This window comes from Trichosurus vulpecula, chromosome 1, assembly GCF_011100635.1.
Source record: "Trichosurus vulpecula isolate mTriVul1 chromosome 1, mTriVul1.pri, whole genome shotgun sequence".
NCBI lineage: Eukaryota > Metazoa > Chordata > Mammalia > Diprotodontia > Phalangeridae > Trichosurus > Trichosurus vulpecula.
The window spans coordinates 135,784,478-135,809,148 of record NC_050573.1 but is presented as its reverse complement, the minus strand read 5'-3'; the positions used below and the strand labels follow the sequence as shown (position 1 = coordinate 135,809,148).

The 24,671-nt window shown below is 34.8% G+C and overlaps 1 protein-coding gene across 1 annotated transcript in view; it reads left to right on the top strand.

Moving 5' to 3' along the window:
• Nucleotides 1-24,671, top strand: part of EMC2 (ER membrane protein complex subunit 2) — a 72,164-nt gene that overhangs the window by 23,845 nt on the left and 23,648 nt on the right. Inside the window, exons 3-5 of the mRNA XM_036738396.1 lie at nucleotides 2,531-2,595; nucleotides 9,146-9,231; nucleotides 10,844-10,901. Of these exons, the coding sequence (XP_036594291.1) occupies nucleotides 2,531-2,595; nucleotides 9,146-9,231; nucleotides 10,844-10,901 (209 nt within the window). The remainder of the gene's footprint in view (nucleotides 1-2,530; nucleotides 2,596-9,145; nucleotides 9,232-10,843; nucleotides 10,902-24,671) is intronic.

Sequence of the window (24,671 nt, the reverse complement as noted above, 5' to 3'; positions counted from 1 at the left end):
CTATATGTGGCCTTAAGGCCGTAGGTCCCCTGCCCTGTCTTAGATTGTTCACCTTCCCTTTATCCCTTATATCTAGGCATTTACTGAATTCCAAGGATTCTATCCCTGTAGTAGCTTTTGAATTTGTCCTCTTCTTTTACTTTCACAGTAACCACTGTAGTTCAGGCTTTTATGACCTATCACCAGTGCTATTATAATACCCTCTAAGGTAGTTTCTGTCTCTAGTCTCCCTCTTTTCCTAACCAAACTCCCTGTTAAATTCCATCTTATATACAAGCTTAATCTTTTTAATGAATAGCTTTGAACATAGTACTTATGCTCAAAACCCCTTCAGTAGCACCTCATATCCTATTGAATAAAATATAACATTTTTGATTTTCACCAATTTAGTATGCTAGCTAGTTTCTGAGCCTGTTTTGTGTACTTTTCTTCTTCCACCATTGAAATATTATGTACTCTTCTAGTTCCAGTCCCAAAGTAATTTCTTTTATAAAGTCTGCCCTGGTATTCCCTTTTCTTTCCTTCTCCCTCAGAACAGATGTAATATCTCCCTTTGAACACCTTGCACTTGTTCATTTCTGTCCATTAAGTTTCATACTTTTTTCTTATTTGTAATTTACACTCTTAGGCCTCCTTGAGGACAGGGATTATCTTATTTACCTTTGTGTCTACTCAATCAATAAACATTTATTCAGTGCCTACTATGTGCCAGGAGCTATTCTAAACACTGGTAATACAAAAAGAGGCAAAAGACAATCCTTGCCTCCTCAAGGAGCTTACAATCTAATAGGGGATACAGCATGCACACAAATATCTACAAAGAAATCTGTATATTAGGATAAATAGGAAATAATTTACAGAGGGAAGGCATTAGAATTAAGAGGGATTGGAAGAGGTTTTCTGTAGAAGGTTGGATTTTAGCTGGAACTGAAAGGAAGGAAGGGAAGTCAGTATGTGTAGTTGAGGAGGGAGAGCAATCCAGGCATGGGGAAACAGCCAGAGAGGAATGCTCTGAGCCATATTCTCCATGGCAACAGTTCAGCAGAGGAGGTGTTTCATAAGTATTTGTCTTATGAATAAAAATGTTGGTCAGATCACACAAATCTGAACTATTTTTTTTTATATTCTGAGTATTATATTTTAAAAGCATTGACAAACCAGCTATCACTTACATGAGGGCAACCATGACAGGAGACATGAAAGAAACATATTGTGATGTCAGTTAAAAGATGTGGTAATATTTGGCTTGAAAAAGACTTTAGAGGGAGAAGAATATTACTCTTATAGGGCTATTGTGTGACAAAGGATGTAGACTTATTGTTAATTCAGAAGATAGAACTAGAACTGGGAGAATCTTGGTAATTCTAAATTCAATAAATACTAAGTATGTAACTATATGCAATGGGATCTGGGAATACAAAGACAAATAAGTTTCTGCCCTTAAAGAGTTTATAAAGGGTGATATAATGTACAGCAGATAAATAAACACAAGATCATAAAGTCATAGGAAGTAGGGAAAGAATAGCCAGAGGGACCAGGAAAGTCTATGTGGAAGAGTAGCTGATGTGCCGAACTTTGAAGTAAGTCATATGATTCTGAAGGCCTTTGACTGAGAGTGAGTGTATTGCCAGCATGGTGGATAGCTTGTGCAGATCTATGGAGTCTGAATATGGAATTTGAAATTTGGGGAGCAGCTGGTAAGCAGTTTGACTAGAATGTAGATCTCATGAAATGAAAAGTAGGGGGGAGCTGGATTATGGAGGGCTTTTAATGTCAAGTTGAGGACTTTGTATTTTATCCCAGAATGATTGGGGAGGGGAAGGGGGATGGAGGAGGAGACGCTGAAGGTTATTGAGTAAGGCAGTGACATAGACCAGTTCCTCAGGGAGTGTATTTTGGCAGCTATACTGAGTTTAGGTTGGAGAGGGGAGAACAATTAAGAGACTGTTATATAATGGACATTGAAATATGTGTAGTTTATAGGAATTGAAGTAAGGAGCCAGTAGATAGGGAGAGATTGAAGATTAGTGAAAGAAAAATATTAATTGGCCAAGCTCCTATAGAGGGTGGTAGGAGACAGAGGACCGAGTAGAAGGGTCAGTACTTTTTCAGTGATCTTTCCTGACCATCTCCCCAGTTACTGATGTTTTCTTCTTCCTCAGATTTTTGAGTGCAATAATTTGCACATATCTATGCTTATCTGTTTACATATTGTATGCTCCTAGTAGCATGTAAGCTACTTGAGGGCAGAGGCATTTTTTCATTTTGCCTTTGTAACCCCAGCACTTAGCATCGTAGGCACTTTATTGATATTGGATTGAATTGGAGAAAGGAGGAGAGAATAAATTAAAATATAGAAGGGTTTTGAGCAGTGGAGTAGGGAATATGAGGGAGCCAGTAATAAATGATTTTGATTTTGTCAGTATGTTAGGAATTCTTGACATCCGTTGGGAAATAAAGGGGTGCTTTAAGGTGTTTTAGGCATTTTTATTTTAAAATTATCCACTTGTTTGTCTTTTTGTCTGTCTAGTTTGGATAATATATGAACAGGTGATGATTGCTGCTCTGGACTACGGTCGGGACGATTTAGCTTTGGTAGGTATTTAAGCTATATGTTACTTGCCTTACATATTCTATATGCTTACACTTTAGCATGGGAAGATTTACCTTAGATTTCTTAAATGCTTTGGAAGCAATCTAATTTTGTAAAAAAGACTGCTTTGAGTTCATAAACCACTTATCTTTACTCAGATACTTTAGATGCCAAGAGTATTAAAGTCAGTCTTAAATTGTTTTAAATAAAATTTAAAGGTATGTGGTATGATTCTTAAGGCATTTTGTTTTAAACTACACGTTTATATGGCCATTAGCTTCAAATTAGTTTTCTTGACAGTCTATATACTTATTAAAATAATGCTGCCTTTGTTCAAAATACTGTCAGCTCCCACATTGTATTATTTTAAACATTTTTAGTGGTGGCAGATTTTTTGCCCCTTTAATGAATTTTGTTCTGGGAAATAGCTCCACATCATTCAGGGTCATATTTGGTGATTAGACAAGTGCTAAAACTTAGCAGTACTATTTTTGCTCCAAAAAAGTTTATGAAAAGCATTGAGCCACATCACTCATCCTGAATCATACAAAATCTCAGACACTTCAGAATTTTATATAATAAAGCTAGTTGACTCTTTGGCCTGGTGGGATAAGTTTTACATTAACAGTGCCATTACCATCAAAAAAAAGTCATCAATGATCTTGAAAATATTGGAATTTCTACCATACACATTAATACACAGATTAATCCAGGTCATAATAAATTTGCCACTTTTTATTACTGGTTACTTTTGTTTTTGAAAATGGATTATTTTGTTTAGATCTTGTTGGAAGATCAGAACAGAAAACTGATCACAGTATTTGGAGTCAGGAAGACCTGATTTTGAATTTTGCTGCAGACCTCTCACCAGATTTATGATCCTGAACCAGTTGCTTAATCTCTCTGTGCCTCATGTACAAAATGGAAATAATAATAGCACCTACCTCCCAGGGTTGTTGTGGCGATGAAATAAGTTAACATATGTAAAGCATTTTGAAAACACATCTGAAAGTGCTATATGAAGGTTATTATTGTTGTTCTTTCTGTTTTGCGCTCAAAATGCATAGTACTTTGTTCCCAGGAATTCTTTATCTTCAAATCTCCTTTGAAAATGAATGTTTCTTTTTCAATTAATATCTCAGCCATTGTTCTTACAATTCTCATAAAGATATATATCACTATTTTTTATTCTTATAGGTTTATTATCACAAATATCTTCCCTACCTAATTTTAAAAAATGAATTTATTTTTATATCTTTTATTTTTATATCACCACACTTCCCCCATGCATCCCTCCTCCTAACCCCTCTTAAGGAGGTACCCCTTGTGACAAAAGATTTTTTTCTTAAGAAGAAGAGGAGAAAAAGAATTAGCAAAATCAATGCATTCAGTCAGTGCATTGAAAATAATGTTATGTGCAGTTTCACACATACTCACCTCCATCCAGTGTCCAGCACTTAGCCCAGTGCCCGAAATATAGGCCATTATAAGTGCTGGTTGACTGACTGATTCCTACCCCCATAAAGGAGAAGGGGGGTGGGCAATATCTGCTTATCTGTTCTTTGGGGCTATGCTTATTTGTAATTTAGCAACATTCATTTTCACTCGTGTTTATAGTGCCATTTATATTCTTGTAATCATACATACTGTTTTCTGGGCTATGCTTATTTCACTTTGCATTAGTTCATGTAATTCTTTCTGTGTTCCTCTACATTTATCAAATTTGTTGTTTCTTATAGCACGGTAATATTCCATTACATTCAAGTATTGCAGTTTGCTTAGTTCCCCAGCTGATGGGCATCTATACCATTTTCTTAGCTAGTACAAAAAGTGCTACTGTATATGTCTTCCTTTGTATGGGGCTCTTTTTATTGGTGGCTTCCTCTTAGCTTATGCGTTGTAGTGAAATCTCTGGGTCAGAGGGTATGGATGTTTTAGTCACTTTGTTTGCAAAATTCCACATTGTCTTCCAAAATGGTTGTTGCTTTTCCAAAATCTGCCTGTCTTTTTTTAATCTTTATTTTTATCATTACAACCCTTACAACAGTGACTATTTCAATATTTTGTTGTCTTTCCGGTTTGTAGGGTGTGAGGTGAAACTTCAAGGTTTAGTGTACATTTCCCTTATTAATTAGTGATTTAGAAAATTATTTCATATGGTTAATAGTTTGCAATTTTTTGAGAACTAATTGTTCATATCATTTGGGCATTGGGAAAAAGCGGATTTAGGTTTTATGTACTTTGGTTGGTTGTCCTTTTTGGATACTAAACCTTTAGTTGAGAAATTCCTAGTTTCTTACAACTTTTTTCCTGCTGTCCAGAAGCAGACCCTTCTTGACTTTCTTGATATTACCTGCTTCCCTGATTTTTTAAAAATGACAAATATTATTCACACATAGATATATTTAATTGAACATTAGATTCTGTCCTATTTTTATGTTGATAGGAAACAACATATATTCCTTTTAATTGCTATTTGCACAAGATTGGGCAGCCTTACCAATAGTGGTGATTCAGTTGCAACATAGTACTATAATGGGACACTAGACTGGGGGTCAGACTTTGGAGACCTAATCTAATCCTTTCTTTTTAAATATGAGATACTTCCCAATTAGACAGCTTAAATGACTTTCTCAGGGTCTCCCAACTAGTTGACAATCAGAGTCAAGAATAGAAATCAGAGTTCACTTCAGATCTATATTCTGTGATGTGATTGACACGAGTTTTGTTGTATGACAACAAAACATACACAGAGAGGGAAAACTTCACAGTACTTTTTCAGTAATTAATGGAATGATTGATGTTCATGTAAATCCTATGACAAAACTTTTTCACTCAGAATATTGAAGTAGATAATTGTGCTTAGTCACCTAAGATGTGGTCGGAGTGATCAGTTACTCATAGTTAACTTTTCTTTTATATGCTGCCTGATGTTTCTGTTAGACTCTTAGAATATATACTTTACCACACTTATTCAGTATCTCCTGGTGTGGTATTGAACACGCACAGACTCATAGAATTTCAGATTTGGAAGGGACCTCAGCGCCTAAAATGTAACTGAAAACGAAATCCATTTATAGTATACTACAGGTAGTAAATAGGCCTCTATTTAAAGACCTCAAGAAATAGGGAATGCATTAGTTCCTCAAGGAAGCCATTCTATTTTTAGATTACTCTAGTTATTAGAAAGGATTTTTTTCTTTTGAAAGTTTTCTTTTATGTTGAGAATTTTACAAACATAAGCAAACTTGAACATTTCAGTATACAAAAAAACAAAAAGAGTACTGCATATGAAAAATAGATCTATTATGTAGTTTTTTAAATGTATATTTAACATGATAGTAACTGAACAGCTCCTCTGAATTCCCTTCTGCTCCATTTTTTGTACTTTTAAAATGTTTCATTGACATGCTTCTTTTCTTACTTCTTCATCACTATCCATCATTATTTTTTTCTGATTAAATTGCTAGCCAAGGGAAGGTACTAAGATTAAGGGGGGAAAGTTTTTTTTGTTTTTTTTTGCAGAAGGTGAAACTTTGACTGAGACATAAAGTTCGTCAGGGGAACCAGGAAATTGAGATGAAGAGTGAGAGAACTCCAGGCAAAAGTTACAGCCAGTGAAAATGTTTGGAGTTCAGTGGCATGTTCAGTGCAGTAGAATAGCAAGGAAGCCAGTGTCACTGGGTCACAGAGTATGGGGAGGGGCATAAGGTGTAAGAAGACTGGAAAGGAAGGAATTGGAAGGTAATGAAAGTCTTTAAAAGGGAAACAGGATGTTTTTGATCCTGGAAGTAATAGGGAGCCACTAGAGTTGTTGGAATGGAGGAGAGGTGGTGACATGGCCAGATCTGACACTTAAGAAAGATTAGTTTTCCAGCTGATTGGAGGATGCACTAGAGTCAAAAGACATTTGAGGGAAGAAGACCAGATAGAAGGCTCTTAAAATAGTCTAGTAGTGAGGTGATGAGGGCCTTATACCATGATGGTTTCAATGTCACAGGAGACAAGTGAATGTATATGAGAAATGTAGAAATGACAGGGCTTAGGCAATTGATTGGCTGTGGTGGGGTATGAGAGTGAGAAGTAGAGGATGATGTTTAGGATGTGTGATTGGGATAGTGGTGGTGCCCTTGACAGTAATAGGCAAGTTAGGGAGAGGGCAGGTTTTTATGGGAAAGATAATAAGTCCAATTTTGGACATTAAGATGTCTACAGGATATCCAGTTTGAGACATCTGATAGTCATGAAAATGTTTAATAATTGGAGACGAGAGACTAGAGGTTGAGGGAAAGGTTAAGGCTGGAAAAGTAGATCTGAGAATCATCTGCATAGAAATGATCACTGAAACTACGAGAACTGATGATATTACCAAGCAAAATAATATAGATGATTAAGAGAAGAAGGCCCAGGACAGAGTCTTGGAGAATCCTCACAATTAGAGGAGATGACCTGGATGAAGATGTAGAAAAGGAGAAAGAAAGGGTAAGGAGGATAAGAGAGAGAAGTGTCATGAAAATATAGAGAGAAGACAGTTATTAAGGAGAAAGGATGATTGTATCCTATATCAAGGGATATAGAAAGGTCTGTGCCTGTTTCCTGACAGACCACCAACAGTTCTTTAAATTACATTTGTATCAGTATAGATATTGACATGTAGATAAATAACCACTTTTCATATAATTATTTTTTTTTGGTTTTATGTATTTAAAAACCTTCTGAGAAGGGGTTCTTAAACTGCCAGAGGGGGTCTGTGACCAGTTAAAAAAGAAAAAGGTTAAGAACCCTTGACTTAGATGTAGTATTGTCTAGACCACATTGCTCCATCTTGTCCACAAGAATAGCATGACAGATTTTGCCAAATGCTTTGCTAGCTAAAATTTAGATTAGTTACATGTATAACATTTCCCTAATTTATCAGGTAGTAATTCTGTCAGAAAAGAAAACGAGGTTCCTGTTGTTTGACCTGTTATTAAGCCATTTTGGTTCTTTGAGATAATTTTTTGCTTTTTCAGTTATTCCCTCACCATTTCTTTTAATAATAAATTATAGAATTATACCAGGTGTTGTGTCAAGCTTGACTGGCCTATAGTTTTTCTGTGAGAAAAAAAAAATGAGGACTGTGTTTGCCATTTAGTTCTGTGGTACCTCTCCCATATTCCCAGACTATACTATTCTTTGTTTGCTCTCTGACATTTGGCTCAGCAATAGCATTTCCTCGTTCTTTCAGTACCACAGAATATAGTTCATGTGGGAAATGTGACATTTACGTGTTGAAGTCAGCTATGTGCTTTTTTATTTCCTTAGTTATCTTGGACATCAACTCACTATTTGCCATTATCATCCTTTTCAATCCAAAGATCCCTTTGGCAGAGAAAGTAGGAGCAAAATAACACCTAAGTAGATGTTTCTTCTCTCCATGTTAATATTATCATTGCCCTATCCCCATATACAGAGGTTTTGTCCTTCTTTGATCCTTTTTCCTCCCAACATAATTTACAAAACACCTTTTTGGGGGTCATTATCCTTAATTTTTCTTGCAAGTTTCATCTCAATTTAAGGTGTAGAACTCATGATGTTACGCTTAGATGACTGCGCTGTGTGTTATATTTGTCCTTACTGCGTCCTTGCATCCATCTTCACTATCCTTAGTCTAAGTTTGTAAATTCTCTGTGCACCCACATCTCTTAAGTTACAGGTTAGTTGCTGATCTGCATTCATAAAGGTTGGTTCCACATCAGGAGTTCTCTACACTAATGAAATCACAGGTGTCAGCATTCCTTTTTTAAAAGACAGGAAAAACAGGCTTTTATTTCAGGGAGAAGTTTTGGGTCATTAAAAGATCTCTGCAGTTTCCTAGAGCCAGCTTGTTCTGCTTTTCTCTTCTTCATTTGTGGGTGCAGCCCATTTTCTTTATGCAGTATCTCTTCAAGATGTGTGTACTGATTAATGGATGAGCTCTATGGATTTGGTTCATCCGGCTATAAATTGTAGCCTGGAAAGGAGGCATGCTTTTTTTCCACTACAGACTTTTGAATGGTCGTGGATCTAACAGGAGTTTCTGCAACATTCTGGATTTCCTGTCATTAACACAATGTTATCCACTAACAGAAATATCTTAGGAATATTGCCATCTATATGACATCCCTATTTGATTTTGATTGTATTGTAAACCTCTGCTAGTGGCAAATACCTTTGGTGAGTTTGAACCTTTTATGTTTTGCTTGATATTAATAATTGGTATTATAGAATGGTTTTGTTCTTTCAAGGAGTTTTGTCTGATTTTGAAGTATCAAAGGAGACACGTTGGAGGAATTCCTCTAAGATAGAGTTTTGCTATACCAATTTACATGCTGTTTTTAGTCTCTAAACAGTGTAATCTTGTACTAATAAAAAAATAGCGTGAGGTTATGGTTCATTGATGGTACTAATAAAGCTGCATGAAAAAATGATCTTTGAGAATATTGTACTCCATTTTTATATGGCCTAGAATGTATAGCATGTTTATCCTGTTTCAGCCCTTGTTTCTCCCAATTCACTAATTTTTCCTTCTAGTTTTGTCTTCAGGAGCTAAGAAGACAGTTCCCTGGAAGTCACAGAGTCAAACGACTAACTGGCATGAGATTTGAAGCAATGGAAAGGTAGTAGAATCTTTTCAAACATTTCAGTTCAGAAAATATATTAATATAATTTGTTAAAATTTCCTTGAGGGGATAGCTGAATTCCTGATCTGGCTATGTGGAGACTTTCTAAATCTATCGAGTCATTATAGGGCCACTTACCACTAGCTATGTAAGAATTGCACAAACCTTTGACTTGCTTCTACCTGTTCTCTAGGTTTCTTTGGTAGAAAACAACTTCTGCTGTGTGTGCTTGTATGCGCATGTGCATGCACAGTCATGGGGTGGGCGTGGGGATAACAAGCAGCTGTTTGCATTCATGAGCTTGCCCAGTGCAAGCTGCAGCTGGGATTAATCTTTTTTTTTTTTTTTTGGAAAGTCTAGTCTGGACAAAAATAGCCTATTGAGGTTATAACTTAGTTAAACAGAGAATCCACTGGGAAATAGCTTCTCTTATTCTCTCTCACCCTTTCTCTCCCACCAAAAAAAAAAAAAAGAAAAGAAAAAAAAAAGAATAACTCCGAACCAGAAACAAAAACAACCCCCAAAAACATTACAGCTCAGGAGCAATGCAGTTGCAACTACAGCTTCTCCCTTAATTGACAAATGAAGATTAATGTTCCTGGTTCCCACATACATTTGAATAGAATATTGTTGCTTTATACCTACCCTTCTGGTGAAAATTCAAATTTAATCCAGGACTTTTCATGTTGTAATGACCATTCTGGCTTAAACATGAATGGTTCAGCTATATCCACACCTGATATGACAGATGATAAGGATAGCCTTTCTTAGAGAATTGTAGAGAATTCCAATTATTTACCACTTACTGAGATTTCCTTGAAAATAGAAGTGGTTTGTTTATTATTTCTGGGATTTCCTTAAAACTGTTCTGTAATTTAGAATACCCACACTGCCCGGTTAGTTCGGTTTGTAAGACTTTATTACTTTTTCTTTATAGAAAATGTTATATAGACAACAAATGCCCAAATTGTTTTGGGCATTTGTTGCATAAGATCGTTACATAAAGAAAATGATAAGAGTGAGTCCTTGTTTTTTTTTTTTTTTTGGGAACCCTCACTCTGTATACCACTATGTATACCACTCATTTTGATGTAATTATATACTACCTTTAAAAACATTTAATTTTTATGTTGTTGCTTCAAATAGGTTAACCTTTCTGCAGGCATGGACCATATCTTAATGTTTGTACCTTTGATACTTATTTAATTAAGTACCAAGAACTATGAGGAAATAATTCAATATAATAGACATTGGAATGAATTTGACAGAGGTTTTTTTGACATGGTGATTGTAGGTATCTGTTGATTGGCATTAGATATTTATGTTTGTATTAAGGTTTTATGTATTTTATGATTTTTTTGGGGGGGTTCTAATCTTATGGTCAGTGTTTAAATCAGATCATTTTACTGCACATTTTAATGAGAATGTGTCGGAGGAGCTTAATTTACCATTTTTGGAATTAATTTTGTAGAGATTTCAGTCACCAAAATGAACAAATACATATCATGAGGGTTTTCAGACTTTACTGGTTTAACTTTCTTCAAGATTCATCATTTATCTGTATTCAGGTTTTTTTTTAATTAATTTTTGTTTCTGTTTAAATAAATAGGTATGAGGATGCTATACAGCTATATGATCGAATTTTACAGGAGGATCCAACAAACACAGTAAGTTAGTTGATTATTTGGAAGAAACAGTATGAAGTTTAAGAAAACACTAAGTCATTGAAAATCAAATATCTAAAAAATTATACAAGGAAAAATGGTGTATCTTGGAATCTAAATTTTCTAAAAAATAATCTTGTAGCACTTTATTACAAAAAATTTCACTCTTAAGAGCTCTGCCACTGTTTTACTTATATATTAACAGAAGCATTTATCTCATTTAAATTTTTAAATTACACTAAGAGCCTGTTTCTTGTGAAATTGATCTGTAATCTTCCCATTGATACTATTCTAGATTTCTAAGTTTGCAAAGATTATGTTATATATACATATACATGCAGATATGTATACACAATATATACAAATAAAATCCATGTCTAATATATTTAGATAGCACACCCTATATACAGTACATATATAGGTAGTATATATAGTATACCATAGTAGACATATATGTATTCTATATATATAGTATATATTTATAGTATACTGTAGTAGATATGTATAGTATATATTCTACTATATAGTAACCTAATATATAGATTATGTACTATGTATGTATACTGTAACCATATATATATACACACACCATATATATAATATACACACATGTATACATTATATTCACGTATATTTTTAAATGTATTATTTATTTTTAGTATTTTTTTCTTTTGAACTTTAAATTTCCAAATTCCCTCCTTCCCACAGCCTTCCCCACCCGTTTAGAAGGCAAGCAATATAATATCAATCATACATGTGAAAACATGCAAAATATATTTCCTTATTAGCTGCATTTTTAAAAAAAGCAAGAAAAATAAAGTGAGGAAATTATCCTTCAGTTTGTACTCAGAGTTCATCAGTTCTCTTTCTGGAGGTGGTGAATAGCGGTTTTTCATCATGAGCTCTTTAGAATTGTCTTTGATCATTGTATTGATCAGAGTAGCCAAGTCTTTCAAAGTTGATCATCGTTACCACATTGTTGTTCTTGTGCACAATGATCTCCCAGTTCTCACTTCACTTTGTATCAGTTCATATAGTTCTTGCCATGTTTTTCTGAAACCCCCCCATTCATATTACTTCTAGCAGAATAGTACTTCATCACAATCATATGCCACAACTTGTTCAGCCATTCCTCAGTTGATGAACATCTCCTAGATTTCCAGTTCTTCGCCACCACAAAAAGAGGTGCTGTAAATATTTTTGTACATATAGGTCCTTTTATCTCTTTGAGATACAGATCTAGTAGTGATATTGCTGGGTCAAAGGGTATGCACAGTTTTATATCCCTTTGGGTATAGTTCCAAATTGCTCTTCAAAATGGCCAGACTAGTTCACTATTCCACCAGCTGTTCATTAGTGTACCTATTTTCCCCTCATCCCTCCAGTATTTGTCATTTCTGATAGGTGTGAGGTGGTTTCTCAGAGTTGTTTTAGTTTTCCATTATCTAATCAATAGTGATTTAGAACATTTTTTTCATATGACTATTGATAGCTTTGATTTCTTTGAAAACTGCCTGTTTATATCTTTGACCATTTATCACTTGGGGAAATGGCTCTTATTTTTGTTAATTTGACTTTATTGTGTACTTAGTTTATATTTGAGAAATGAGGCCTCTGTCAGAGAAACTTTCTATAAACATTTCTGATACTCCATTGTCTATGGTACCTTTTAGCAAAATGTAGTTTTCCTGATTATCCCTTTTAATTAGATCTGTTTTTGCTTTGTCTGAGATGTTGATTGCTACCCTTACTTTTTTTTTTTTTAGTTCAGCTGAAGCATATTAGATTCTGCTCCAGCCCTTTATTTTAACTCTGTATTGTGTCTTTCTGTTTCAAGTGTGTCTCTTATAAGCAACATAGTGTTGGATTCTGGTTTCTGATCCATTCTGCTATCTGCTTCCATTTCATGGGTGAGCTCATGCCATTCACATACACAGTATATTTCCTTCCATCTCATTTTCCTCTGTTTTTTCTTCTCTCTCTTTTTATCTTATCTCTCCTCAAAAGTCTGTTTTCCTTCTGACCACTGCCTCCCTTAATTTGCCGTCCCTTTTATCATCTCTTTCCAGTGTCTCTTAATCTCTTTTCCCTATTTCCCTGTTGGGTAAGTTGTGTTTCTATACCCAACTGAGTGTATATATGGTTGAGTATATACATATACATACATATACATATACATATACACATACACATATACATATATATGTATGTATGTATGTGTATATATATGTGTATATATATATATATATATATATATATATATATATATATATATATATATATATATATATATATATATATATATATATATATATGTATATATAGCCTTTCCTCATTACGCCATCCATTTTCCCCTCTCCATTGTAAAAGCTTTTCCTTGCATGCATCTTTTATGAGAGAAAGTTTTCCCTGTTCTTCTCTTTCCCCTTTTTTCCCAGTTCCTCCCACTTTCTTATCCCTTCATTCTTTTTTTTTGGAGATCATTCCAATATAATTGACACATGTCTGTGCCCTTTATCTATGTAGATGCCTAACTGCCCTAATAATGACAAAATTCTTAGGAGTTACATGTATCATTTTCCCATATTGGAATATAAACAGTTTAATGTTATTGAGTCACTTATTTGTGCTGCTATTTTCAGAGCTAGGTCTGGGGGTGTGCAAATTTTTGGTGCTTCTAAGGTGGTATGATCTTGGGAGAGGTATGGTCACTGCTCTCCTCTCTGGTTTTTACCTTGGAAGGGCCTCTGGTCCCCTGCAGCTGCAAGTGCTAGTGCTTTTTTTGCTTTGCAACTGTGACTTCTCCTTTGTTACTGAACCCCAGCCTTCTTTTCCACCCTGGAATTGTTACCCGGAATTGCATATGGGCAGTAGAGTTGCCAATTATTGCCGACTGTTCCCAGTGCCCTGTAAAAGGTCCGCTGTAATCTCTTTCTGACTAGTTATCTGACCTCCTCACTGTCTCTGGGCAGACAGCACTGGAAGCTGCTGCTGCAACTGCTGTTTCCACTGCCACATGTGTGGGCTCTAGACAGTCAACCCTGGTGTCACAAACTTCTGCCAGCTGCCTATTTTCTTAGGCCAGAAAAATGTCTCATCCTTTTGTTGGCTGTGTCTCCTCCAAAATTTGGTTTGATGTGTTATTTTAAATTTGTTTGGAGGGGAATGTTGAGAGTTGATCTGGATTTCCTCCAATGGGCCACCTTGTCTCTGATCCCCACATTATGTACTATTGATTTGTAGCTTTTCATAGTTAACTATCTCTATGAATCACAACATCTAAGAAATGAGTTTGATTTTTGAATTTAAAAAAAAACTTGAAGAAAAATTGTATAGGGTTTTCTTTCTAGGATCATTTAATTTTACCAAATTTTGAACCGAATATTTTAGAATATTTTACTTAATGGGTCTTAAATAAAAATTTGTGTGCTACAACTAAGTTTTTTAGCTTCTAGAACTAGAGATGTAGATGACTTGTTTAAAAATAATTTTTTTATTGATATCGTTTGTTTTTAAATCACCATTTCCCAATATAGCTTTTCCCTTCTCCTCTCCCAAAATGCCATCCTTTATAACAAAGAATAAAAATGAAGAAAAAAACAAAATAGTCCAGTAAAACTAATGAACATGATGGAGTTTGGTATTATATAGAGCATTCACCACTCATAGTTTCCCACTTCTGCTAAAGAGGGGGAGGTACTTTCTCATATCTCTACTTTCACTAATCATGGCATTTCAATATTCAGTTTCTATTGCTTTGTTGTTACCGTTCTTTCTATCTACATTGCTGTAATCGTGTATATTGTTTTCTGGCTCTTCTTTGTTCACATAGCATCTACTCATGTCTTTCCATGCTTCTCTGTCTTCATCCTGTTCATTGTATCTTAGAGAACAGTAATATCTCATTACATTTATGTATTGCAATTTGTTTAACCATTCCCCAGTATGTGAGCACATCTACTTAACTTTTTTTTTTTTTTTGCCACTACAAGAAATGTTTCTATAAACATTTTGTTGTACATAGGCCCTTTATTTTTGCCATTTACCTCCTTCAAGTATGGGTCTAACAGAGGAATCTTTGAGTCAAAGAATATAGACATTTCTTAGCACATTTCCAAAATGCTTTCTAGGAGTGTTGAGCCATTTCAGAGCTGATGGAGAAACATTTAATGTGGAACAAATTTTGGTTCAAAATAACTTCGTAATAGCTTGTGCTAATCTCACTTTTTACTAAGTAAAAGTTTCTATTTAACTTTTGATAAGTTGTCAAGTATTTGAATTGTTTAGCCATCTACCTGTTAATTATTTCCATGCATACATGTGACTTCCCTAAGAAAATAAACATTTCAGAGGTTTAAAACAGAAATAGTTACTAAGTTTATTTTGGCTTTTACTTCAGTTTATATTGTAGCAGTTTGTGTGCTGACACATGGAGTTGCTCAGATATGTTAAACATTTTTCTGTTTGGCAAATGCTGCATGTAAAACATAGACACTGGTTCTGTCAAGTCTATAAAAATCACATTCTGTATCAGTGCATATTTTTAGAAATGAAAATGTTTGATAGTTATATAAAGCTAATTGTTGCTTAATATGAAATAAATAAATGAAATTATTAAATTCTATCCCACCTATTTTCATGTTTGGAATGCGTTAGTCAAAATGTCTAGCATCTATGGGCTTAAAAATACTATTTCAATACATTTTATTTCTGTCAACTCCCAGATTGAATTTCTTTTTATATTTCATTTTCATATGCTGTAATTGGATGCACTATATATTATTAACATTGGGCTCTTACTTAAATAATCTTTTATGGAGAACTTCTGCTTTGCAGTTTGCATTTTTCTCTTTGCAGAGATCTCTGCTCTAAAAATTATACTACCCCAAAGCAACATTCTTTAGCAAGATTTCTACTATTTTGTGAGGTACCTGGTTGAGAAATGTTCCTTGGGAAAGTTTTTAGTGTTTTGTGAAACTATGACAAAACTAAAGTTATGATTATGACTTCTACTTTGTCTATTTCCCCTTCCCACAAAAAGATGGAACCAAAATGTAGTTGTTACATTGTGAAATGTCCTCATTTCAATTACCATATTATCTGTCCTAGTAAAATTGGGAGCCTCTTTTAAAAAATTATCTTGTACTAGAAAATTTAATATTAAAAGTTTTCTTGTATGATTATTTCACTTTTAAATAATATGGGGCTATATTTTCAAAACTAGCTATTCATCCTTTTTAGGCTTGAGCAGAGTTAGGATTTATTCACTGAAATTAGGTATCCAAATCTTTTAATCTAAAAGATCCAGAGTTTAAGGGATTAGTTAGTAGTTAGAATGTTTGTAAATATTAGAATCAAGCATTTATGCCTTAGATTGTTAGTTTCACTTATTATTTTTGGATAAGTCATCTTTGCTTTAAATTTTGTTTAATCTTACTCTTTTACTTCAGCTGCTTGCTAAATTAAACTTTTGAGTACAAAACATTTTTAATTCTGAACATTATAAAATAATAGTGCTATCTTTTCATCATTTCTATATTATGTACGCCTTCAAGTTTCATGACTTTTAGTAATACTAGTAATAGCTGAAATAAAAATGAAGCCTGCTAAGTATTCATTTAGCTTTTACTGAAATAAATGTCATCTGTCATTCTCTTAACCTTCTTCTCTATTGGCTACTCTACTGCCTAGAAGTGAGATAAAGTATTTCCTAGTGTTAAAACACAAACATACACACACATGTGCAAACACACAATTATATTTTTATTATTCACATATACTTTTCTCTCTTATTTGACTGAGTTTCTTGTATGTATGAATCTTTTTTTGTTCCTATCACAGTGCTCAGCACAGTGCCTTGAGTGTAGTTTAGGTAATTAATTGATATTATTGGAATAATTGGATTATTTATTAGCTCTCCCATAGCTTATAGTCCAGATGGTGAGGAAAAAAAATAGAAAAAAGCTAACTGTTACCAATCTTTATAGTCCCTAAAGCAGATTTAGAATGTAGTCTCAAGACATATTTATCTCTATTATAGTAACTCATTCTAATGTAGTTGTGCTGGGTATTGTTACTTTATTTTCCCTTGCTCCAATGTAAGACTGTAAAGCTACCACATTAGTGCCAGAAAAATGACTATGGTTCTGAGCATTCACTGTAGGGACTTACTACCTGTTGAGGACGGACCCTTTCTGTCATATAAGTGCACTCATCTTTCTTCATTACGCTTTGGCACAGAGCGAGTGAGGAATTGGGGCAATATAATGCTGAGGGCTCAAATATTTAGAATTTGGTAGAAGAAAGATGGTGTCCTTGTCCTATTTTTATTTTTCAACAAGTAGTTTATTCATAATTGTATTTCATATCCAAAATTTCATTCTTTATTTAGAATTTAGGTGCATTTTGGAGGAGTAAGATTTTAGTCAAAGGTAGTTTCTTAAAAAAAAAAGTGTTTTGTATTATACCATGGTGAATATCTTGTTTATTTTTGAAGTTTCATCATTAGAATTTGGATTTTAATCCTTAGATTATTAAATTCATTTACAAAAGGTTTTAAGTGTTGGATTTGCTTTTATGCTAAATGGTAATTTACACTTTCCAGTCAAGAATTTAGAATAAATACAGACTCTTCTGGAATGTTTTCCTAATCAAATGCAGAAATTGTTCAAATCATTATGCTTTTGGTCTTAGTACTAATTAAAAAGGATATGACAAATGGAGGATCAGTTCTTTTGCTAGTGTTGGGGATTATGAGACTACTTGGAAAATACCATTATTTAACAGTGTGACATGCTAATGCACTTTTGCCCATATGATACTGATTAAGGAATAGGTGTTTCTTTTCTCTGATACATATTTTCCCATTAACAAGATTGGCTTTGCATAGTTGATCAGTAATCATTTGACAGTTTGTTTTGAATGTTTAGGGTATTAGGTAGATGAAATGCCATGCATTAGGAACATATAAAAATTTGATCAAGCCATACATTAATCATGCATTAAGGTGAGGATTTTCAAAATATATTTTTCAAATTTGATCAATAAAAACATTAAAATGTATCCTTCAGTTTTTAAATGATTTTTTAAAAAGTAGAATGGGAGCTCATTAAATTCAGAAAACCAATAAAAATAAATTAGCATTTGTAAAGTTAATAATTATATGTTTTAGAAGTATTCCATCCCTTTTATGAATTCATAAAGCACATTTTGGTCAAATTAAAGGATTTTTAACGGTTTTATTTTGGATTAAACTGTATTTTACATTCTTCACTTCCATAGTCTTTGAGAAGATACTCTGTTGAGTATTCAGACACATCCAAAATTTTGTCCCATTTCTATTGCTTATGTTTGTGACCTTAAATAAAATACACACACCCACACACCCACATCTGTATCCTGTAAGTTGGGACTAATAAAATCTGCCTCCCCCCTTTTTGGAAAGAATTTTTTTTCCGAACATACGATGTCATTAATCTAGGAAAGTACTGAGGGAAATACCTACTTTTAGCACATATTTTTAAAAGTATAGTCTTCGTTGCCTTGGGCACTGAGACCTTATGTGACGTATTCGGGGTCACACAGCCAATATGCGTCAGCGGCTAAACTTTAATCCAGGTTTTCTTCATTCTAAGATAAGCATTCTACCCACTACTATTTATGGCTGTCTTTTGGGAAGAATATTAAAGATTAATTTTTTTATTTAAGACTTATTAGAATGAAGTAAATTAAAACTTTGCTTTTTTTTTAAACTGAGCACATAATGAATACATGACCACTCAGTGAACAGCCCATTAAGGAAGCTGGAATTTTAGTTTAGCATTTGTCAGCATTTCTTTTAAATCCAAATCTTTTGAAAAAGCAGTGATCCTTTCATACCCTATAGTTACCAATTAATTAAAAACTATTTATTAAGTACTTTCTATGCACCAGGTACTATGTATGCTAAGTGATGCAAATAGACAAAAATGAAGAAGTCCCTGTCTGCATGGAGCTTACATTCTATCTGGAGATCCATTAATTTTTCTCTAATCATTTGTAATTTGAAGTATTTTTTATTATATGGCTGTTAATACCTTGGTTTTGAGAACATTTTTTGTCTTTTGGGAGTGACTCTTAACTCACCTTATGCTAAGCACAAACCTCAAGAAGATCACTGATAAAAAGAAAGTCCAATATTCATACCAAACTATTTGTAGCAGCACTTTTGTAATAGCACTTTTGTGTCTGGCAGTTGAGTAATGGCTCAACAGGTTGTGGTACATGAATGTGATGAATGCTGAGAAGCATGGACAGATGTACATAATCAGATGCAAAGAGAAGTAAGAAGAACTGAGAAAATAATATACATAAGTGATGACAACAATCTAAGTAGAAAGAACCAGCACCACAAACACAATTGAAAATGAAGGTTGCAAAATTACAAAGAACAAACATGGCCCCGAAGAAGAAATATGAGTAGAAACTTCTCCATACTCTTTTGCAGAAGTGAGGAAGGGAAGGATCCATGAGTAGTGTCAGGTTTTTTTTTTTCCATTTCTAGATTGGTTTGCTAATTTTTTCCCCCTCATCCCTCCTTTAAAAAAAACCCCGAAAACTTTGTTATAGGGGATTGCTCTCTCAGAGCGGAGTTAGAGTACAAAGGGAAATTTAGGCAATGATGATCTGATAGCAGAAAGAGAGAAGAGGACTGGATTTAAATCTTAGGAGTAATCTGTATAGAGATAATTGAATTTAAGGGAGATTATAAGATCAAGAGAAAATGTAAATAGAGCTCAAACACCAGGAAAGAATACTAGGGTGTGTGCACACCCACACCCCACACAATGATTGGAGCACTGCATGGATATAATACTCTAGCAAAGGAGACTGAGGAATTCAGACAAGTTAGAGAAAAGATGGTTGCAGAAGCTGAAAGAAGGGTGGCCAACAGGGCCAAAAGCTACAGAGAAGTTGGGAAGGATGAAGAATTTTAAGAGGTCATTGGATTTAGCAATTAAGAATTCACTGATTAGATGAGTGATTAAAAGATCTGCACAGTTTTGATGCCATTTTCTTAGTCTTCATTCTCTTTGACTTGAGTCAAGTAAAAGTACAGCATTTGATGTTATTGTTCACCATCTCCTCTTGATATTCTCTAGGTTTTTCAGACATTGCTGTCTCCTGGTTCTCTCACCTGTCTGACCTTTCCTCATTTCCTCTTGTTCCAACCTCTTCACTTCAGCCACAGCGATTTTTCTAAAGCTCAGTCAGGTCTGATTATATCCTCTCCCATTCACTAAACTCTAGTAGCTCCCTGCTGTTCTTTGGATCAAATACGACCTCCTCTGTTGACATTAAAGTATTTCACAGTTTGGTTCCTTCCTCCCATTTCAGCCTTACATTTCCCTACTTGCATTTTAAGATTTCCCCAAAATGGCTCACTTGCTGATTTGTACATGCAATTTGCTTTTGCACTTGCTGTCCCTCATTCTAATAATTGATTACTTCCTTTCCTTCACCACTTGGAATATCTGATTTCCTTCATGACTCAGCTCAAGTACCACTTTCTTCAAGGAGACTTTCCTGGTTCCTCCATCTGTTTGCTGGTGCACCCCCTCTCAAAACTGCCTTGCATTAATTTTTTACATATTGTGTATATATTTTTATGTGTACAAGTTATTTCCCCACAATTAACACCAAGAAAACACAGATTCTCCACCAGCCAGCAACATTACCATCTATATATGAAGCCATTGGTTATAGCAAATGGAGAAATTTTGAATGCTCAGGGTAAGTTTACTTAACTTGGCAGTATACTTTCCAGGAATGTACACATAGGTGATGAGGTTGACGTGCACATTGCCAGAGCTAGCACAACGTTTGGGAGGCTGTGAAGGAAAGTGTGGAAGAGAAGAGGTAATAGACTGCCTACCAAACTAAAGGTCTACAGAGCCGTCGTGCTAACTTCCTTATTATATGCTTGTGAAACTTGGACAGTCTACCAGGGCCATGCCAGGAAAGTGAATTGCTTCCATTTGAGTTATCTTGGAAAAATTCTGAAGATCACCTGGCAAGATAAGATACCAGACACTGGGGCCCTTTCTTGAGCTAAACTGCCAAGCATTCAAACTCTACTGCAGAGAGGGCAGCTCCCATGGTTGGCCACATTGTTCGAATGCCAAATGTATGTTTTCCCAAAAGACTTTATGGAGAACTCACACAAAGCAGGCATTTACATGGTCAGAAGAAGCAATACAAAAATATAAGATCTCAAAGTCTCTCGTAAGAACTTTGGAATTGCATGAATGGTGGCAAAGGACCTCCCAGCATGGCATGCCCACATCAAAGAAGGTGCTGTGCTCTTTGAGCAAAGCAGAATTGCAATAGCTTAAAAGAAATATGAAATGTACAACTTTAGAGACATTTCTGTCTCAAATGTTCAGTAGACTATTTGTGTCCAGCCTATGGTAGAGCCTTCCCAGCTCTTATTGGTCTGATCAGCCACAGTTGGACACGCTGTACCGCGATCCCAACATAGTAGTGTCATTTTTGGTTCTTTTCTAGAATGAAAGACAGCAACCGATTGAGTTCAGAAATTCATACCATCTTCTAAGGCATCATTTTCTTAACTAATTATTCACTTCTCATATTTACATTTCTTTTCTCAAACCTTTATGTTCAGTTGGCAGTAGTGATTTAAAAACAACAACAAAAAACCCCCAACATTGCTGAAGATTCTAAGGTATTTTGTTTTTGACTAGGACTTTGTGATCCATGACAGCACTTGGTTATGGTAGTATAGCAGTAGTTCTTCCACCTTCTATCCTCTCGCTTATGAATCACCATAAAAAGGTGGTGATTTTCAGGTTAGGGGTTCCATCACTTGGGTGTGTATTCTGTGAAGACTGTAATGCTGCCATATTGTTCATCATAAGTTGACATTTGGCTGCCTCAGTAAAGAATTATTATCATCTTAATTGTTCCTGACTGATACTGTATTGACTCATCGAATCTATAAGGACATAGTGGTTCTCATTATTATTCTTTGGAATCAGTCATTGAGCATTTACTAATTATCTACTATGTATTAGATTCTAGGAAAGAGGAAGGTAAAAGATAGCCACTGCTCTCAAGGAGTTCTCAGACTCATGGAGGAAACAACATGCAAACAGTTAGGTACAAAAAAGATGTGTACAGGATGACTTAGAGAGAACCAAAAGAGGGAAGAGTCTAGAATTAAGGGCGATCAGGAAAAGCTTCATGGGGAAAGTAGAATGTCAGCTGGAATTTGAGGGGAGCCAGAAGACAAAGATGATGACGAACATTCTAGGAATGGAGGAAAACCAGTGAAAATCAAGAAATTGAGAGGTTGAACGTCTTGTGCAAAGAATAGCAAGGAGGCTAATGCCACTGGATTTCACGGTAATTAGGAGTGTGGAGGAGGGGGTGACGGTAAGGTGTAAGAATCCTGGAAAGAAAGGGAAGGAGGTTTTGAACGGTTTTAATAGCCAAACAGAACATTTTAAATTTTATCTTGGAGGTATTAGGGAGCTACTGGAGTTTATTGAGAAGGAGGTAGCAACATGGTCAGACCTGCACTTTAGGGAGCACATTTTAGCAGCTGAGTGGAGGATGCATTAGAATAGGGAGAGACTTGTGGCCAGGAGACCAATTGGCAAAATATTGTAACAGTTCAGGGGGTGAAGAGGGCCTGCTACCAAGGTGGTGGCAGTGAGTGTCAGAGGAGAGAAGGAGGCATACAGGAAAGCTGTTAGGAAGGTAAAATCTCTTGTATAAAGCCCCTTTTCTTTTCCAATACTGCCACCACCCTGGATCTCTAAGTATCCCCATTCTACCTTTTATAAAGTTCCAAGGATTTCCTTGACATTTTCTCCATCTACTTTTGTGTCTCATTCTTCTATAGTCTAACCTGGAGAAAGTTAAGATTCCTATCTACTTCTGTAAATTCCTTGTCATCTGGATTGGAACTGATAGAAACCACAAACACAGTACTTTCACTGTTAATAGAAATTCACTTCATGTTACATATTTGGTGAAAATGGGATATCAGTTTCTTCTGTGTAGCTAACACATTGCTAGATGCTTCAGCAAATTGCCCATTTACTTAGCCAAAAGCAGATCTATAAGCGAATCTTAGGTAGGTTTACAACTACTACTCATTTCCTCTCTCCCTCTTGATTCTTCAGTTCTTTCTTAGCCGTATTTATCTAAACTTTCCAATTTGAAGATTATTTTCCCTGATAAAGAAGATGGATCCCCAAAGTATGAGTTAAACAGTTATTTCTTTCGTCTGTTATCTTTATGCTATATATCCCTACCAGTGCATCTTGTTGCTAACTTGTTACTCTAATTCCAGAGAACTTTTTTAAAAAATGCTCTTAGTATGGATGTGTGTGTCTGTGTATGCATGTATGTGTCCTTGGCTCATCTGAGAATTTAATTTCTCTGAAACTATTTTTACACATTCATATTTTTCTAAATATGTTCTTGAGTTTTTGCTCCCTATTCTACTTTTTATATATATTCTTTTACATATGCATTGAAAAATTCCACATGTAGGTGATGGTTTCTTTAGCTGCTTTTCTTCCTCTTCATAAGCAATCATTATTATAGTGTTAGAATTTTGTTGCTGAGTATTTCTCCTGCCCCTTGACCTAGCTTCATTTATAATCAGACCATAAAATCATGCCTAAATTTCTTTGAACTTTTTGCTGCTTTCTTGAAATATAAGGTATATATTTGACCATGTTTGTTGTTTAGTTGTTTCTGTTGTGTCCAACTCTTTGTGACCCCATTTGCAGTTTTCTTGGCAAAGATACTGGAGTGGTTTGCCGTTTCCTTCTGCAGCTCATTTTATAGATGAGGAGACTGAGGCAAACAAGGTTAAGTGATTTGCCCAGGGTCACACAGCCTGTAAATATTTGAGGCTGAATTTGAAATCAGGTTTTCCAGACTGCAGGCCCAGTGCTCTATCCACTGAATCACTGCCTGCTCTTGATCATACCTAGCATTTTTTTATTTGGTTCTATGAACATGCAAAATAACATTACTTTCTTCCAACATTACTATCACTTCTTCCTAAATAGTTTGGCAGGATTAATTCTGTCATTGCTTCTGTCTTCTGAGAGACTAAATTATTTTTGTAATACTAATTTGTTCTATTTGGTTCAGCAAGTGTGCTCTGGTTATTTTTCTTATATTTGAATTGTTCTTTTGCCCCCAGTGTTTCTGCATTTGTCTTCTTTAGTCCAGTTCAACCATTGCATTTTAAAATGTTAGCCTCCATAATATGCTAGAAAACGGGTTAAGTAACTAAAGAGTGGTTTTTTTTTTTTTTGTTACCTTGTAGAATATTGAGGGAGGGAATTTCATTGGGTTGGATCACCTTTCAGGTCAATGTACCGGTATTTTTTTCCCAAGGTGTCATTTTTTTTTCTGGTTCATCAAGTTCTTATGTCTCAAACAGAAAAAAAAATAATTCTAGCTACTCTTACTTAGAATCTATACCATACTGAGTTTTATTATATTTTATTGGATCATTGTCATTTCCCATTAAGTATGTAGGCATAATAGGTTTCTTTCAGTTTAATGTAACAATGACTTTACAAAGTACTTTATTGAACACATGTGTGTAACACTGTACTAAGCATTTTGAGGAATTCAAAGAAGTTTAATATAGTCCCCTCTGTCTAGGAGGTTATAATTTCAGTGAAGCCAGATTTTTTTTCCTATAGGAGAATATGTGTGTATGTATTCATTCATTTATTGATA